This window comes from Hyperolius riggenbachi, chromosome 4 (genome assembly GCF_040937935.1).
Source record: "Hyperolius riggenbachi isolate aHypRig1 chromosome 4, aHypRig1.pri, whole genome shotgun sequence".
Classification (NCBI taxonomy): domain Eukaryota; kingdom Metazoa; phylum Chordata; class Amphibia; order Anura; family Hyperoliidae; genus Hyperolius; species Hyperolius riggenbachi.
In genome coordinates this window covers 152180260-152200600 of record NC_090649.1, presented here as the reverse complement: position 1 = coordinate 152200600, position 20341 = coordinate 152180260, and the positions used below count along the sequence as shown (strand labels likewise).

At 42.7% G+C, this 20341-nt stretch overlaps 1 protein-coding gene across 4 annotated transcripts in view; it reads left to right on the top strand.

Moving 5' to 3' along the window:
• The window catches only part of DOCK10 (dedicator of cytokinesis 10), a 377455-nt gene that overhangs the window by 98371 nt on the left and 258743 nt on the right, over window positions 1-20341 (top strand). For 3 of the 4 annotated variants that reach the window (XM_068280788.1, XM_068280792.1, XM_068280787.1), the window contains exon 1: window positions 4444-4760. The exons of the other annotated variant lie outside the window; for it this stretch is intronic. In XM_068280788.1, coding sequence (XP_068136889.1) covers window positions 4599-4760 — 162 coding nt within the window. In that variant the 5' untranslated portion in view covers window positions 4444-4598. Of the gene's footprint in view, window positions 1-4443; window positions 4761-20341 lie in introns of those variants that run through there. 4 annotated transcript variants of the gene reach the window in all.

The following is a 20341-nucleotide window of genomic DNA, read 5'->3' as shown; positions in this document are numbered from 1 at the left end:
CCTTGGGATCACTTAGCCAAGTCAACAGAGAAGTTTACTTATTTATGAATGAAAATTGTGACCATCTGTCTTTTCTGCCTGATCCACACTTTCATTTCAATCAAATTTCACATTTTTTTGCAATCAAAATTCACAGTCTCCATTTATAAATTGGCGATCGCTCTGATCAACGTTTTATAGATCGTGCAATAACAATTGCAGTGATACTAGCTTTAGGCTAATTTCACATTTGTGCAATGCAATCATCCTGTGGCAGAAGAGCCTGAGGCAGAACGATCGTCCCGCACCATTCTTCCTGTGCATGTTACCCTGAAGCTAAGTGTGTTCTGAGTGCGCTCCTTCTTACTGACATTTTTCCTGCTGGACAGGAAGTATGGCACTGGAGTACCGTCACTCTGCACATGCGGACCTGTCACTACCACAATTGCTCATGCTCACTTAGCACATCGGCATAGCTGCACAATCCGTGAGTTAGGCGCAGATCATGCGGCAACTCACTGCATAGTTTGTGGCAGGCTTGCATACTTCTGTCACACTGCATTGCTTCGCTATAGTGTGTAAGTCTCTATAGACTTACATTGCCCTCGTAACAATCTGCGGCGGGGAAGAGTACCACAACGCTATGAAAGGCAGCAAGTGTGAATGTAGCCTTAAACACCATGGCCCAAATGCAATTTACTTTTTCTCCTGAGTGTTCTCCTTAAAGTGACTCTGTAACAAAAATTACAATGTTTTTTCTACCATCCTACAAGTTCCTAAACCTATTCTAATGTGTTCTGGCTCACTGTAGCTCTTTCTACTATAACCATCTCTGTAATAAATCAATGTATCTTTCCCCTGTCAGACTTGTCGGCCTGTGTCTGGAAGTGTCTGTTCCTCTATGCACACTCCAGTGTGTGTTTTATTTACATAAGCCAGCAGCTTCTCTGCTATCTTATCAGTGATAGAAGAGAGCTGGATAAAATTCCTCCTCTGGAGGCTGTGAAAGGAGCTGGTCTGTCACATACTGAGGAATTAACGACATAGGCACAGGCAGAGCTGTCTGCAGGAAGCCTGTAATGTTCAGTGCATGAGAGAAGTTGGGGACAGAAGGTAAACACACACAAGTGATCTCTTGAGATTCAGAAGTAAGGCTGTATACAGCCTGCTTGTGTATGGATGTATTTTCTATGTGTGGACATACTGTACATCAATCTACTTCCTGTTTTGGTGGCCATTTTGTTTGTTTATAAACAAACTTTTTAAAACTGTTTTTGACTACTTTTAATGCGGTGAGGAGCGGTGAAATTGTGACAGATGGTAATAGGAGATGTCCCCTAACACACTGGTATGTTTACTTTTGTGCGATTTTAACAATACAGATTCTCTTTAAGGATATTTTCACACCTTCTCTACATCGTGCCTTTTAAGCCACCAACAAGCAAGAAACTACTCAGAATAATTTTGGACGCACTGCTAGTATTTTTTCAGTTGCAAAGTGCTGAAAAGTTATTTTAAAGAGAAGATGAAAACTTATCTCCTAGGAGAAAACTCAGGAGAAAAAGTTAATTGATTAAAGACCCATGTTTGCTAGTTTCCCCAAAGCCCTGTTGTAACATACTGTATATAGCCACAGGTAAGCTGACTTGAACATCAAAATAATGTTTCAAAAGTGTGTAGGGAAAGGGAGGGGGGGGATGAGTCGGCTTATCAGTGAATGGTAAGATTAGGTTTATGTGCGGAGACCCCTATGCAAAGCGTGCATGTAGAGCGTGCCTGTATTTATACATTACTTTTCTCACCCGGCTTTTGCAGCAGTCCTTACGTCTTCCCTGCAGTTTTGTACTCCCTGCAAGACCTTCACGCTTCGCTATAATCACATGACAGTATACCGCAGAGCTCTCGCAGGGAGTTCGGAGCTGCAAGGTAGATGTGAAGACTGCTACTGGAGTTGGGAGAGGTAACTATAGTTAGGCCCGGTTCACATTAGCGGTGGCTATCCGGAATAGCCGTGCCGGAGCCGCACCGCATGCTGGCCGGACGAAACGGACGCACGGCATAGCAATGTAAGTCTATGCCAGGGTTCACATGTGTCCGTTTCGTCCGGACCGGAGCCGGACCGGATCCGGACTCCGGTGTCCGTTCCAACATGCGCTATTTTTTGGTCCGGCTCCTCCGGCAGCCGTATCCGGGGCGGAGCCGGACTGCACCATCCGGCCAATGGAAACCAATGAGAACCGGAGAGCGCACAACACACTGGCAAAAAATCCGGATGTTCTACCCCACTTCCTATGAGGATTGTTGCGGCGATATTGTATCGGGGACACATGGGCAACCATTTTGGAGTGGAGCAGCACGAGCTGGAGATGTTGGCAGCATGTTGGAGGTGGAGGTGAGTGCTAAACAGCGGAGGGCCTGATTCCACAGGTCCCCCTTCTGCTGACCTCCCAGACCCCAACATTTTTTTTTGTTTTTATACAGGTTGTTATCTCTTTAAGAATCCGGATCCGGACCGCAACCGTGTTCATACCGCACGGAAACCGTATGCAACCGGACCGGATCCGGACAGGAACCGTACGGTTCAGGTCCGATCCGGCTCCGGTGCGGTCCGGACATCCGGTGCGGTTTTTGCAAAACCGCAAGTGTGAACCGGGCCTAACAGACATCTTTCCAATGCATGTTCTGCATGGAGAACTGCAGGGAGACTTTGTGCCGTGGGCATATCTGCGGGTCGGCCTGTGCGAGTGTAAAACATAAGTAACAGAACCTGGCCTGAATGCAAGTCAAAGGGTCACATACTGCTGCTTTCTGGCAAGATGTAATGGTTGCAGCTAGTGATTAAATACTACATTCAAGAAAATGGAGCTTTTAAGAGGAATTTTAACCCACGATTGAACTTCATCCCAGTCCGTACAAGATACCCTCTTTCCCATGAGAAATCTTAATCTTTTCTCAAATAGATCTTTAGGGATGTCTGTATGGCTGATATTGTGGTGAAACCCCTCCCACAGTTTGATGTCATGGCCATAGCCCTGACAATTTCCTGTCTGTAGGATGAGCACCTATAAAAATGGCAATAGTACAAGCAGCGATTAGCAGCAAGAAGGTTAAATTATGGCGCTTGATAAATAATAAATGGTGCCTAGTGGGCTCTTTATAGCGGGCAGCATAGTTTAAACTTCTTGCCGCTAATTGGGGCTTGTACTACTGCTGCCTATGGCAGAAGGGAGACCGGTACAGGCAGGGTGGTGAGTATTATGCAGCGCAGCGGGGGTACAGTACTTAGGTTTAGCTTTAAGTAGGGGGGAGTGGAGTGGTAAGGTTTAGGCAGAGGGCGGGTTCAGTGTGAGAGTAGGCAGGGGCATTAGTATATATTACCTGTTCCCGGGCGATCACGTCTCCTTCACTTCCTTGTTAGTTTGCAGCTGTTTTGCAGCTATCCATTTACCATGCGGCTTCAGTCCCCGCATGGTGATTGGCTGGCTGCAGGACTCTTGCACACTAAACAGGAAGTACAGGAGGAGACGCGATTGCCGGGACAAGGTAATGTATTAGAGATGCCAATAATTACATCTTATTGCTAAGTTTATTTGATGTTTTAGGACAATTCTGAAATGTTAAATACCCTTTGCAAGATGCCATTATCGGCATCACTCATGCACCATTTTTTCGCATTTTTTACTGTACTCGTCTGAGAACCTCATTGCATTATGGGTAATAACAAGTGTTTTCAACTGGCAAGCAAGCACTGTCTCCAACCTTTTAGACTATCACATTGTTAGTGAATGTGATTAAAGATAATGGCAGTTGGTGCTGTCTGTTTTTTTTTTCATGTCTGCCAGTAGTAAAGTTGATGACCCGCAGGTTCATGGTGGATAAAACAACATAAACAAATTACATGACAAGTATCAATCATTTCTTGATCTATTTTTTGTAACTTCTTGCTTTGCAGTGTATTGATTTGTCCCTCCCCTCTACTACTATCTTTTAGTAAAGTTCCTCTTTAGTTTAATTATGTTACTGCAATCAGCAATTGTTGAAACCACATTTAATCTGAGCATCCTTTTATAAATCTGGCATTGCAAAAGTCAAGACTGGATTTAAAAAAGTGAAGAACAAAAAGAAAATGCTATTTTTGCTTTACACTTTTCATAAATAAGCCAGCTAATGTTGTCATTTCCCAGCATGGTAAACTGGATAAATATGAACTATTCAACATTATGGTTTACAAGATGACACTATTTCCTGACTCTGCTCCAGCTAGCAAGAATCTTTTATTCCAACACATGATTCTAATAGAAGAAGTATGGAATGCAGATCTGCCTGGTTGCCTGCCCTGTAAGGGAAAGGAAAAGCTTGCTCTCTCCGTTTGAGAATGATTTGGAGCCGGTCTCTCATACCCTCATGTCTCTGCAAGTGTTCAGTTACAGTAGATGAAGTCTGTTCCTCCAGCTGCATCCAAGCTATTTAGTTGTGATCAGATGATCAGGGCAGCAGGAACTGATTGGAGAGCTGTCTGGCTGCAGCTGCAGTGTAGGCTGCTTTCAGGGACAAGGAGCCACTGTTGGACAAACATAGCATCAACATAGAAGTTATTTTGTGGGCTTCAGGATGCAGATATGGGCTGTGCTGCCAGCATTGTTCTGCTCCAAGCCTTTCGCTCTGTGGTACAGAGGAGCTGTCCCCATATTTGCACCAGACGACAGGAGGATCTGTCACATGAGATTGTGCTACAGGATGATGTGGATGAAATGAGCAGACCGAGAACTCTCATCATAATGGTAGGGTATGCTTTAGCTAACTGTGACAGCAGCCACAGGATTATTTCATACGGATCCAGCTGTGTCATTTATTAATAACACCATGTGCATGAGTGTAATCTGATTTCAGCTCTTTTATATGATACTGTTCTTGATTTGTTTTTTTTCTTATACGTATTTTATGTTTTATAGCGCCTTTATGTTATATAACAGCTGTATACGTCAGTGTGAAGATGCATGTCCCTGCTGTTCTGTATGGGCTGGTGTAGAGGTTTATCAGGATGGACTGATGCTCTATAGTTCTGGAATGAAGTGATTGACAGCAGTGATGTGATGGAGATCGCATGTATTGGCTTTCTGTCTTATCACCCGGCAACTCATATTTCAGTTATCTGATACCTCATGCACTTATTCTACACATTATCGGACACATAAAAGCTTTTGGCAAGCTGTTTGGGTTCAGCGTGATCTATTTTGATATGTTATTGTGTTGTAATGCTATTATGAGTATAATTTATTTTGCACTTTCTCTTTGGAGATGGAAAAGTGTGAAGTTTGAAAGTTACAGACTGCCATTTATGATATTAAGAGGATTTATGTAAATCAGTGCAGAAACCAAAGCAAATATAAGTTCTACAGTTATAGGGAGCTGAATAGTTAATATGTATGAGCATTTTAGCTTCCAGGGCTGAAAAATAAAAGTCATCTACATGGAGAATTTCCATAGTACTGTGTGTACAGGGCTCACTTGCCTGCTAGCAGTAATCGTTATGCTGTATTACAGCACAGAGCAGGGTTGCTATGTCTAGGATCAAGTACAGTACCATATTCTGTGAGGTGATCTGTGTTGTTATTGGCCGGCAGGCTAATGTTTACCAGCTGGCCAGCCAAATGCTAGCTAAGCTAAGGTTCAGAGTCCCAGAACCACAGAGTACTTCTTTGGGCCCGGTGTGTGTGTTCCAGACAGAACAACATGTGTGTGTCTGCAGAACACCTCAGCCTGGTGGGACCTTTTACTGAGGCAAGTTTTTGTGAGGAAAACTAACAAGGATGTATCTCTTTCTATGATTTGTTTTCAGAGAAGTACCACATTCCTATTGGCTGTCTTGTGTCTGTACCATGCAATTCACATTATTGTCTGTTTTATATTTCAGTTACAGACAATAATTGTGCCTAATAAATGCTATCGTTGTTAAAAATACTAATATATTTGTAATATTGGCTGACGTTAGTTAACGTTCAATTCCCTTAAAGTGGTGCTCCATCCATTTATAAAAATGGATGTAATAGAAATGTATTTCTTTTTATTGTTTTTCATTGTTGTCACTGTCCCCATTAAAGCAACCCTAAAGCAAGGTAAAGAAAAAAGACTTAGAAATTCACCTAAAAGTAACCTGAGATGACGGATGTAAAAGAATTTATACTTAACTGCAGGGCCGGCGCTACCATTAAGGCAAAGGAGGCAGCTGCCCCAGGGCCCCAGAGCTTGTAGGGGCCCCCAGTGGCTACAAGAGGAAAAAAAATTTTTCAAATCGGCCTTATAGTTTTTGAGAAAATTGATTTTAAAGTTTCAAAGGAAAAAAAAACACATTTAAAAACCTGCCGACTTTAATGGTTAATAGCAAATCCACCTTAAATCCTAGAAACCCTAAATTTGCAGGATATGTTAAGGAAATCATTAGGAATAAGAGGAAAAAACTATTTTTCAAAAAGACCTTATAGTTTTTGAGAAAATCGATTTTAAAGTTTTGAAGGAAAAAAGTATAGTTTTAAATGCGGTAAATGTAACTTTTAGTAGCAAACCTAACGGTAGTGTAATTTTACATGCATCAAAAGAAAGAGCAATAAATTTCCTGACGGGGTTTCCAGGGGCCTATACGCAGCCGCAGCACTTTGGCCAGGGATCGCTATACAGCCGCAATATGGCTGTATGAAGATCCCTGGCATTTTTTTCTATTTTCCCAATTTTTTTTAATGTTTAGAGTGTGGGAATGTTTTTTTTTTTAAATTATGTGGGGTCCCTTCTCCTGAAACCTTTTAACCCCTTGTCCCCCATTCAGGCTGGGATAGCCAGAATGTGGAGCTCTGACCGATTGGGACTTCACACCCTGACTATACCAGCTGCAAAAAAGGTCCCCTAATGCCGATTTTTGTTCCGGGGTATATGTTGGGGGGGCCCCCAGGTTTATTTTGCCCTGGGGCCCCATTGTTGCTTAAACCGGCCCTGCTTAACTGGGGCTTCTTCCAACCTCATGACCGCCGTTGCCTCCCTCTCCGTCCTGCCAGGTGGCTCTGTTCACCCGCTATCGGCCCTGGTAATCTTCTTTCAGTCTCGTCAGTCGGGCTATTCTATGCATTTGAAGAGCGCTCACTCCAAGTGAATGCAATAGGCGCGTGGCCTGAAGAGAGAGGGGGTGTTAACCAGCTGAGCGGTCTGGACGAGCTCAGCTCGTCCAACACCGCCAGCGGCTGCCGCTCAGGCCCTGCTGGGCCGATTTTAATGAAATAAAAAGCAGCACACGCAGCCGGCACTTTGCCAGCCGCGTGTGCTGCCTGATCGCCGCCGCTCTGCGGCGATTCGCCGCGAGCAGCGGCGAAAGAGGGTCCCCCCAGCCGCCTGAGCCCAGCGTAGCCGGAACAAAAAGTTCCGGCCAGCGCTAAGGGCTGGATCGGAGGCGGCTGACGTCACGACGTCGGCTGACGTCGATGACATCACTCCGCTCGACGCTATGGCGACGATATAAGCAAAACAAGGAAGGCCGCTCATTGCGGCCTTCCTTGTTTATTCTGGGCGCCGGAGGCGATCGGAAGATCGCCTCCGGAGCGCCCTCTAGTGGGCTTTCATGCAGCCAACTTTCAGTTGGCTGCATGAAATAGTTTTTTTTTTATTTAAAAAAAACCCTCCCGCAGCCACCCTGGCGATTTAATCAGAACGCCAGGGTGGTTAATTGCTGATGGGTCAGAGAAAATGGCCAGGAAAAAAAATACTGATCATCTTTTTTAAAGGAAAGTTGAATAAATAAATAAATAAATAAATGCAACACTAATCTAATAAAGCTGTGTGTTGCTATTACTTTTTTTTTGTATTATCATTCAGAACTTTAAATCCTGAGAAATCTAGCAAGGGTGAAGGGAAATGCATCAGAATACTGATTGTATTAACAATAGTTTCTACTGAAAATAGTTTCTACTGAAAACTTAATTAGTTTCAATGTGCAAATAGAAACACAAAAATATAAATTGATCAAAAAGTGCTTTGTTCCCATTTAGTGTCTTATTCCTCACGTTTCCATACATCCAGTATCTCGCTACATCAATTATTCAGGTTAATGTGATCAGTCTGTCAATATTTCAGCCATTATTTATGATGTAAGTGGTTGTAGGTCTCGTAGTTTATTGAAATGTTCTTCCATCCGTCTTAACCCGGATGACTCCACGTTTGGTTAATAAAGTAGTTTATGAACTTTTCACATACAATTTTTTCTAAACAATAGACATAAACATTTTTTCTATTTTTTTCTCTAAACAGAACATAACAGACAGGTTACCAAAAAGATGATGCTAAGAATAACTTGATTTTTAAAGGGAAGCTGAAATGAGAAGACTATGGTGGCTGCCATCTTGGATGCCGAGCCACGAGGCTGATCTTTTGGCTTCAGTAGTGCCTGGAACAAGCATGCAGCCAACAGACTCAGAGCAATATGCATATTCATTCTGGTTCAGTAACTGAAATGATAAGAGTCACTGGATCAGAACAACAGCCTTATGGTAACCTTTATATTCAATCAACTACAACTTTCTTCTTACCGTAATTGCCCAAACAACATGAAAGCTGAAATTAAATGATTCCTAATAAATATCAATTTTGTTTCAGTTTTAGAGAGTGTAGAAAGGGCGTAGACTCTCTTTTTAGGATTTTATTTCTCTCTTGTATCCCCAGCTGTGAGAATTACCAGCACTTCCTGCCTAGAAAGGAAGTCGAGAAATCTGCTCCCTTGATGTCCTGTTGATGCCCTCTGCTGTGCTACTGTGATGTCCACAATCCAGTTGGGTCACTGCGCATGCGCTGTTATGGGCCGTGTGCCTCTTCCATCTTGCTCTAGTGGCCGGGAGCATTCTGTGCAAGCCAACTAACAGGACTTAAAGGATTGCGCATTTGCAGAATGCTCCCAGCCATGGCAGGTGCACACGGCCAGAACCATGGATGCACAGTAGTTCACGATTGAGTGGAGTCGTGGACTTTATGGGGCTAACAGTGGCACAACAAAGGGGTCTGTGAGAACATTGAGGAAGCAGAAGGACTACAGGAGGTTGGAAGAAGCCCCAAGTAAGTAAAAATACTTCTCTCTGTTCATCTCAGGTACACTTTAAAGCCACAATGTTTAACGAATATCCCGGAGATAGTGAGGGAACATTTCTTTAATGAGGGTACAGACAGCAATACAAAATGCAGATCTTTCTAGTCCCTTTCCAACACTTAAAAAAAAAAGATCAAAAACAGCAAAATTGGGCTATTTGGTTAATGCACACCACTCTGCCTATGATTGGTGGATTCCTGCCATGGAAGCAGGGCTAAGCATAATTCAGTATCTGAGCATCAGCAATGCAGCCTCGTGCACATGGAAATGCAGAATGAGCGGTGGAAGGAGCGTATTATTAACACACCCTCATCATGCTCATTAGTGTCACAACTGGCATTCAGTGATGTAGCAATTTGAACCAACATTTCTTTTCCCGTGGCTATGGAATGTCTGCACATGTGAACCGTACAAAGCAATTCACAAGCTGGCACTTACAGTACTGTATCCTACATATAATATGTACAAATAGTCCTTTTATTCAAAGCGGCAGTTCCAATCTCTGATTGCATAGCAGATAAAATGGAACACTGACTCCTATTGTTACACTGTTCAGCAGATGCAAGCCACAAAATAATATATTACACTGTGGTTCACCAGCATTGTAAGAGCATCTCTATGAAACGCATAAAGAAAGAATTTTCTATACTGAGACTAAAAGATGAGTAACCCTAAAAAAATATTAATTCATCTCATATACAGCTAATGATGCCATTCCTTAATGTTCAAAATACCTGTGCAAACATATGAGATAATTGATGATGTATTTCAAGGCAAACTACACTTATTGTGCTCTGGTATCAGTGAGGCATAGAACTTCTCTTGCTGCAAGGAACAGCCTTGGGCAAGGTTCCCACTGTATGGGATTTTGTGCCGCGAAGCAGGAGAAAAGGGAGCAGGAGTCCTTTTAGAAAAAACAGCGCCAGGTTATGCACCACCAGGGGAGGGTCTTAGAGTTAGACACCACCGGGGGGAAGGGGCCTTAGAGTTAGGCACCGCCAAAGGGGTCCTAGCGTTAGGCACCACCGGGGGAGGGGAGAGGGAGTCTTAGGGTTAGGCACCACCAGGGGAGGGTTCTGTGTGAGAGTAGGGTTAGATTTTACCATTGTAAAATATCATTAAGTATTATTGATATTTTAATATCAAAATACATATAAAATATTTGACCTGAGATTTGTGCCGTGCACATGATTGCGGATGCACTGGAACCTCCACTGCACAAACCCTGCCATAGAGTTTCTCTGTTGTGTGCGTTGCATTGAAGATGTCATGCATAGCATTGTTCTGTACAACGTATCCACCTGTTTTCCGGCATATCACATACTGCACAAGAGTGTGCTCCACTCACCACAATGTACACAGCAAATTGACATGTATCATTGGATCCTATACATAACATAGGATCCATCAACGTGTCCATTTACCGCTGCTTTCAATCGTAGAATACGTGCCAAGAAGTGGGAGTGGAATCCCACCAAAATTATTACGCCAACAAACCCAAGGAGGTGGGATCCATCAGCCCCTAATATAATTCGGAGAACCACATTTAAGGTAATCGATTCATTTGGATGTTAGCATGTTGTTGCTATGGAGGAGGGAGGAGGGGCCAACAGAGTGGTGGGTGGGGAGAGGAAGAAAACAATGCCCTCTGCCAGGGCTCAACCGAGCTGATCCACCAAGGTGGATGGATGACTGACACTTTTAGGGAGGGAAGTTAGTCGCTGCTGTACACACGCTAGATTCAGGAGGCTGCCACCGACCACCTTGGATGAGAACCATCAAGCGTGTGTGTGTGAAGCTGTAGTGCAGATGAGCCATTTACCCTCATTATGGTCTTACTCAGAAGGCAAGATCTCTGGAGACCAGACAGGATATCCCAAACCACGTTTGGCTCTTCAGCGAGAATATGAGAAACACATTTAGTGGAAATGGGAAAGTGTTAGCACGCATATATTTAGTTTCAAGGTTGTTTATTGATGAAAAGATCAATGACATAAATTGCAAAACAGTCAAAAGAATCCCCATGTAGGGGGTCATACACAATAGCAAATACATTGAATGTCATTTCGTTTATAGACCAAATGATCCTTGAGCATCAAAAACTTTTATCTAACCATATGGGTAAGGGAAGGTAGAGGGAAATGGAAGGTAGGGAAAGAAGCACGCTTATATTTAAATTAGCAACAACAATGTGGACATTCTGCTGCCACTATTGTCACTTGTGTAATAGCAGTAGAACAAAATCCTCAGTATACTTCATGTCAATTCTCAGAAGTACCACTTTTCAGTATTTGACAGATCTTCAGGTATCAGTGGGCTGCTGACAGGAACAGGGATTCCACTCTTTACTTGGTCTTCTCCATGTGACAAGTCAGAGCTTCACTGCACTAACTGACAGGCCAACATCTGTGTGCAAATCCTGCAATATGGAAAGACCAGTAGAAATAGGGATCCTGTGTAAAGATTGATGGAGGTTTATTGAGGCGGGCTTTCTGGTCCATGCCAAAAAGCTGCAGCCCTGATTACAGATGAGGAACTGTCAGATATTGAAAAGAGGCATTTTCGAAATTATTTCTTTAACACAAAGGCTATTTTTGACTTACTGCTAATATAACATGAATGACTATAACAGTAACAGAATAAAAAAAATTCATCTGAAAAGTGATTTTATAATCTTTTAACCTTTTCAGTAAAGCTGCATGTAACGCAGAATATAACTAAGGATAAAAGCCACCTTGGACAATCTAGTGTTTGTACCTAGAACAGCGCATGTCGCATCTTTAGCAACATCCAATGCCCTAGCCAGGGCAGTATCTAGGCTAAATTGCACCCAGGGCGAGGGTATTAAAATTGTGCCCCCTTCCCCCCCACCCCATGGACTCACAAACCCTTACTCTTTAGGGACAGTCATACAGCCACAGGTCACAAGTAGATCTGCCTACTTACTAGTGACCAGCTGCTCATCCAGGAGGAAGCAGGCAAAGAAAGCCCGGAAAGCCGACTCCTCATGGGCGCTGCGCACTGACAGCCTGCAGTACCGCTACTAGACATCAGGTGTCATCACGCGGTGGTGACGTGATGATGACTTGACGTCTGATGCAGGCAGCCCAGGAGGAGTCAAGGAAGGTGATCGAGCTGGTAATCTTCTTTCTTCTTCCATTTGGTTGCACTACGCCACCAGCTCCCTAGTGGTTATGTCTGCGCCCAGGGCGGTCGCCCCTAGCCCACACTGCCCAAGAAACGGCCCTGGCCCTAGCAACCCCCGAGCACATTGTTCTTCTACTCTCCACACAGTCAGTAAGCTTCTCTGCCACGCACTGTGCAGTGTCTCTCCTCCCCTTCCATGGTAACTGATGCGTCACTAGCCTCTGTACAGAAGTTGGCCCTTAACTGTTGCCTGAGAGTTTGAGTTCTGATCCATGCAGGCTGTTCAGCAAATGATTGTTTGTTTATACAACTTTTAATGTTGTGGCTAATCTATGAGTAGAATGGATAATTTGACTACAGTTTGAGTTACTTTATATGTGAGACTATATGTGCCTAGCATTGTAATGCTTGTCCTTACCTCTTTCTTTAACTGTGGATAAGTTACAGATTAGATTGTAGTTACCACTATGGGCTTCTTATACATGTCAAAAAAATCAGGTCATGTGTTTTGAATGATTCATTTACTACAGATATTATTCCACAAACATCTGTCTGTCAGTAGTTATTATGCATGTTAGAGGAAATGAACATACAAAAGCTGGATCAGAGTAAAGCTACATACACATGCATGACTAATGTTAGCTGAGGTGACCAATAACAACCACCTCAGGTGACAGTCAGGCCTGTGTACAGTAGACCCCGACCGCTGACCTGCAATTGATCCGTCTGACGGATCAACTTGGGTGAGTGACAGCCACCTTCAGAGTGCGCAAAACTCCCTCTTCTGTCACATGATGTCACATATGCACCACTCCATTGTTTTTCCACCCCAGAGCGCATCATCAGCTAAACAGCTGACTTTGCGTCTGAAGTATCCAGCCCGGGGTTGTTGCCCACTCCACATTGGGGCCGTGCAGCTCTTATTCCTGAAGCATGGGCACACAGTAGCCACGAAAGTCCGCCCCCACATGCGCAGTACTACGGAGCCCGCAGCTCCAGCTTACTGCACATGTGTGAGTGGGCTTAGTTGGCTATTGCGTGGCCACGCTGGAGGAAGAAGAGCTGCATGGTCTCAATATGATTAACAACAATGCCTTGTCGCTAATCTTCTGGGGGGGTTGCTCTCATCCACAGGTCTCATCAGACCAGCAAGGGAAACCTCAATCGGATCCTGAGGCTTCCCTCTCTTTAGGTAAGTATCCCATTTTGTACCCAAGCTTCAGCTCAGGTACTCTTTAAGATGCACACATTTAGTAAACAAAAACCATTAACAATCAGGTTTGATCATCTCCTTGGAAAATATATGATTGCCACTACTTTAACCAGTCTTCTATTAATGCATGGCTTTGATTAAAATCTCTTCTACAAACTACACTGCTCAAATAATAAAAAAAAAGCCACTGATATGGACTAGATAAAGTGTCAGGAACAAAAGAATGTCACATTTTTTTTTTTGTGGAAATGGAAATTATCAACCTATAGGGGGCTAAATTCAAAGACTCCCTGAAAATCAGGGATAATGCTGCATCAACTCAATATTATTTGCATCTAACTGGCCATCCTTATTCCTGACCATCTACCGTATTTTTCGGTGGTCCTGGGTGTGATGGTATCTGGAGATTAATAAGAAAATGTAAGGAAGTGACAAATTAGATAGAGCTTTGTATGATAGGGTGAGGAGTTTAAACTGAATGCTTCAGGTAATAGGTAGCCGATGGAGAGATTGGCAGGGAGGGGCTGAGTCAGAGGAGGGTCTTGAGAGGTGGATGATGCGGGCAGCAGAATTCAGTAGGGACAGGAGAAGTGCCAGTCTGATTTTTTGGTAGACGGTAGAAAAGCGTGTTACAGTAGTCAAGACAGCATATGATTAGAGTATGTACAAGCATTTTAGGAGTCACCCATGAAAGGAAGGGACACATTCTGGAAATGCCTTAGATTAGTTAGGCAGGGTGCCTTTCTGCTTCTGTGTCATAGTCTGCACTTGTTATGTATCCAGGACTGTCTTTGCACCCTTTATATATTGTGTAGTGCTTTTTGTTTTTGCTTACATTGAGGTAAAGTAACAGTAGTATGTGACATAGATTAGCTTCATACATTAATTAAAACAGATGTTTGTTTTGCACGACAAAGACCTTATAATTCTTATAATTATGGTTGAATGACTTGTTGTTTCCTTATTAGTATACATTTAATGATTGGATCTTCTTGTTTCCCAGACGAGGGTTATTATGAGGCACATTAATAGGGAATTACAGAGCACACCATATAAACTTTACATAACTATATGCTGTATATGTTAAAGGCAAACACCAGTCTTAGTATTAAATATACTAATTTACAAGAACTTTCGTAGTCCTGGGCAATTCAAAATGTATACATATTGAAAATATAGATAGCCTCAACTTTCTTTACAGTAAAACAAGTTTTGAATGTTCAGCAGCTCGCATGTATGGAAGTCCAACCACACCCATCGATGCCTACAATGGTCTCTACACAAGACCAGATCTATCCTTTTTGTGTCCCTAGGCTGAGTATGTTGTGGCTCCCCTTTCATGTGCAGCATCTCCCCTCCCATTCCGTAGCCCCCTCCCTCTTCCATCACCCCTCCCATCGCCCCCTCTTCCATGTGTATCAACCATATACAGCAGCCCCTTTGTTTCATGAAGCTCCCTTGAGTATCAGTTTCCTTTTTTTGATCTGTTGCTTCCCATTTTTAACCTCCTCTTTCATATGTAGCAATCCTTCTTCTTTCATATTTAGGTGCCCTTTTGGGTTGCAGCCACCTAAGGCCCCTTATTGGCTTTTCCAGAAATCTGGCCCTTTCTCTACACCACAGGTGTCGAACTCCAGGCCTGGAGGGCCAGATCAATGCCAGTGTTTAGGATGGACTGAGAAAGAGAGCAATGTGTTATACCTGATGGACCACAACTTTTCTGATTCAGACCCATCAATTCATTTGAGCTGTGTCAAAAATGTGGGAGGATCTCGGCCCTCGAAGGACTGGTTTGACATGCCTGCTCTACACCAACTAAAATGGATTTGCTGACAACCTGAGCCTATCATGCAACTTTTATCATTAGTATATTTTCGAGGCATATTTCAGGATTGCTTAAAATCAGAACGAATGTCCTTTGGTAGTTTTTTACATCCGTGAAAGGGATTAAATTAATGTTAATGAACTTATTTAACCCCCTTGGCGGTATGAAAAATACCGCCAGGGGGAAGCGCAACAGTTTTTTTTAATTTTTTTTTTTTTTTATCATGTAGCGAGCCGAGGGCTCGCTACATGATAGCCGCTGCTCAGCGGCATCCCCCCAGCCCCGCCGATCGCCTCCGGCGATAGGCGATCAGGAAATCCCGTTCAAAGAACGGGATTTCCTGGAGGGCTTCCCCCGTCGCCATGGCGACGGGGCGGGATGACGTCACCGACGTCAGCGACGTCGGGACGTCATTGGGAGACCCGATCCACCCCTCGGCGCTGCCTGGCACTGATTGGCCAGGCAGCGCTCGGGGTCTGGGGGGGGGGGGGGCCGCGCGCCGCACCGGATAGCGGCGATCGGGCGCGCGGCGGCGGCGATCGGGGTGCTGGCGCAGCTAGCAAAGTGCTAGCTGCGTCCAGCAAAAAAAAAATTAAGCAAATCGGCCCAGCAGGGCCTGAGCGGCACCCTCCGGCGGCTTACCCCGTGTCACACACGGGGTTACCGCTAAGGAGGTTAAGGGCACTTGAAGTGACATTTAGTTTGAAATCTATTAGTATTGTCCTGTTCCCTAACTTACCTTCCTAGGCTCCTGATTTGCTCCATTGTCACTTTTTTCAATTCTGTTATTTGACTGAAGAACCAGTTGAAAAGGTTTGACTAGAAGTCCCTAAAGTCTTCAGCTTCCAGAAGAACAGATGTGGGAATGGGGCTGAACACAGAGGGACTTCTGGAAGAATAGAGGCTGAGAACACCACAAGAAACTGAGATGCAGAGAGAACAAACCAGCAATATTTGAAGGAAAATTAATTTAAGGGGACATCACCATTTTATTAGATTTTAACCAGAATTCTAAACTCAGATTTGCTTTAAAGCCCCACTCCAGTCACAAATGCTTTGGTAGGACTGCATAAGCATCCGGCTGCAGAGTGCATTTGTATCTGGTAGAACATCTTTGGCAAGCTAATATCAAATATATCACTTGCAACATATCTAGTCAAGAGCCTAGATGATTTTCACTTCTTCCTGCATAGACCCAGTGCTATAGTCTGCAGTCTTCTCAGAGAGAATCTGTCTGTGCCCTCCCTCTTGCAGTCTGAACAGTGGGATGATCCAGTCAAGGCAGCAACAATAACAGCCCCTCCCACAAAGGCTGAAAATACAGACTCTCTGGGGGACATTTATCAAGAGTGTCTGAGACAAAACATTAGTAGGTTTTTAGAAATCAATACAGAACTGTCGCAGACAGCCTAAGAAATCACTAAATAGTGCAGATTCTTTCTAAAACTGTTCTAAAATAGGAGCAGTGTGTGAGGGGAATTGATGTTGCTGAGGTAACCAACACACCTGCTTTATTGATAGTAGCAGGCTCTGAGGAGGAATTCAGCAGGGGGGAGGAGCACCACACAAATCACCTCTAGCCTGCACTCTGCAATCATGTCTAGCCTGCAATAGAACTGCTATCAAGCACATCTTAAAGAGACACTGAAGCGGAAAAAAAATTATGATATTATGATTTGTATGTGTAGTACAGCTAAGAAATAAAACATTAAGATCAGATACATCAGTCTAATTGTTTCCAGTACAGGAAGAGTTAAGAAACAGTTGTTATCTCTATGCAAACAAGCCATTAACTCTCCGACTAAGTTTAGTCGTGGAGAGGGCTGTTATCTGACTTTTATTATCTCAACTGATTTCTTTTTCTCTGCTAGAGGAGAGGTCATTAGTGCACAGACTGCTGTGAAAGACACATTTTGAATGCTGAATGTTGTGTAATCTGCACATATTATAGAATGATGCAATGTTAGAAAAAACACTATATACCTGAAAATAAAAATATGAGAATATTTTCTTTGCTGCTAATCTTCTAGTAATTATTCATAGTACACAACCAATTCACTATATCATTTTTTTTTTCGCTTCAGTGTCTCTTTAATCTGTGCCAGTTTAGTGATGGATTTGCACTTTTCTTAACTGTAGTGCAGCTCTAGAAATCCACACTAAATTGCCACTATTACCTAGGATTTAAGAAGGTTCTTATTATCATGCAGAACTGTTCTCCCTGCTGGTTAGAACAGATTAAGAAGAAAAAACTGTCAGTAATGCGTTGATAAATCTCCCACTCTGTACTTATTGCTTCTGCTCACAAAACCAAAATTTCAGGACATTATTTTTACTGCAAAAGTTTTGCTTTATGCAAAATGCCAACTCTCTGATTAGAGAGCTATTAGATACCATACAGTAAGTGCACCCTTGACCTTGCAGAAAAAGCCCTTGGCCCTTCCTTTAGCTCTAGCACTGGAGAAAAAGCTAAAGCCATTTTCTGCAAGGTCCTCTCTCAAACAGGCTCCAGTAAGTCTTATTACTGTCTTAGACAGTATGCCAGGACATTATAACTTTTCTATATTAGCGTACCTAAAATAATTTTATCTCACCCATGGTGCACTTTAAGATCTGCTCTTGGAGATGGGCTTTCATTTATTATATATATTTCAGCATTATGTACTGTATGATTATACACTTATGAGTCAAAATAATTTGCTCATTACATATCTCAGCTCTGCTTTATAGTTCTTTACTGGCCTTATTGTCAAAATGTGGTGTGCTTTACTAAAGAATAAGCCAATTAAAATTCAGCAAATAGAATCTATCCACAGTATGCTCAGCTAAGAAATCCAATGACATGGAGGACAGTTTCAAGATGCCATTAGATGTTTGCCATGAACTTTACATTTGACTTCATCTTTACCAAATTTCCATCAGTATTCTGTCTAGGATTGCCACCTCTTCTGTTCAAAGTCTAGCATGTGTAAATTACACAACTGCGACTGCATGGGATTAATCACAGAACTTGTGCAATGTGTCATCAACCCTAGTTCCTCTTGCACTCTTAAATGATATGAAACTCCCACCACCCTCCTTGGCAGAAATTGTGTTATTTTTAGCATAGGCTCAGCCTGTATAAAGAGCCCAGGAGCTGCGGTTTTGTGAACATTTGCGGATGTTTGCCATTTAAGCCTTATTCATTAAACACATACTGTTAATACTCTTGCTCAAAAATACTTGGAAGAGAGGTTAAGCACTGATCCTTATAGATGCAATTATGCATATAGGTGCAATTCATTTTATGGGAATTAAATCATGATTCTAATATGATAATGCAGTGATTGTATGGCTACATTTTTTAGAATAATAAGTAAAAACATAAAGCAAAGTTTGAGATGTTTAGATTTTATAAGATTGGAGGAAGTTGTGAAGAAGTTGTACAGAATGTTTATACATGAACAGTTAAAAATGGCGCAAGATGCATCCTGTTTAAAAGGACAAGACCGCCTGCTTTGTGAATTGCGGCTACAAATAACCCATCTGCTATTTGTAGCCATAATGCAGACAGTGGGCAGTCCTGGTGCCTTCTATTATATTGTGTGCCCTTTTAAATAAGACATCAGGGGTTAAGGGGAGGGGGTGTCAAGGCTAGGTGGGTGGGGTTAAGGTTAGTTGCCCATAGGTGGGGGGGTTAAGGGTTAGGCACCACCAGCAGAGGGTTCTGTGTGAGAATAGGAAGAGATTAGGTCATAATAAAATATTGGTGAATGTAACTGATATTTTAACATATGAATGTAGTGGGATATCGGTAAATGTACCGATATTCTACTACCACTTTAAATGAAGTAGTATTATATTGGTAAATTTAACTATATTCTACTACCGTTATTCCGCACCCTTTTAAATGGGTGTCTTTTTTTAAATGTACGCTGCTTAGACAAAACTTTTTAGACAAGATTGCAATAGGAGAGAAAACATGACATCATCTGAACTGTTAGAAAAGCAATAAACCACCTACTTAATATAGTGTAGGTCTCCCTCGTCGCCCCAGAACAGCTCCTGAAATACCTGATGCCAAGACATTATCAACAGATACTTTAAGTTCTGTAAGTTATGAGGTTGGACCTCCATAGATTGGACATATTTTCTCAGCACATCTGACATATGTTTGATTCTATTAAGATATGGGGAATTTATAAGCCCCCCAAAAAATGTGATTCATCTGATTATCGGCACTTTTCAAATGCACAATAATAAGAATAATAATAGTTTGCTCTACATTAGCTTTTCTGGGAGATCAGACCAGACAAACAAGCGTTTGCTCCCCACACACATCAGTGAGCCGTGGTCATCCAGGACAGTTTAATCATTTACTAATCCGTTCTAGAACTGTTTTGGTAGGTACAAAGCACTACATAACAATAACAATGCTTTTTAGAAGTGCTTGACACAGTATTATAAATAGGCTAAATGGCTTGATCAGAACAGGTCTTTTTGCATGATCCTGATACAGTGTATGTGGTGGTTTGTTGTGAATAATTAGAAAATTTGATACGTATGGGTAATGCGCATAAAGACCTGTTCCGTTTATCCGTCACAATATGGCCCTTGTCAAAGTAGCACCTTCACAATGGCTGGAAAGTGTAAAGGTTAAAAGGAACCCGAGATGTGAGACTTATGGAAGCTGCCATATTTATTTCCTGTGAAACAAAACCAATTGCCTGGCAGTCTTGCTGATCCGTCTGGTCGGTAGGGTCACACACACCTGAACGATTCATGCAGCTAATCTTGTCATATTTGACATAAACATCTGATCTGCATGCTTGTTTAGGGTCTATGGCTTAAAGTATTAGAGGCAGAGGATCAGCAGGACTGCCAGGCAATGTACATTATTTAACATGAAATAAACATGTCAGCCTCAATATCCCTCTCACCTGGGGTCCTGGGTTCAAATCTCAGATCTTCCTATTCAGTTAGCCAGTAGCTATTCACTAGGGAGTTCTTGGGCAAGACTCCTAAACACCGCTAGTGCCTGCCGCTTTGAGTCCAACAGGAGAAAAACGCTATACGAATG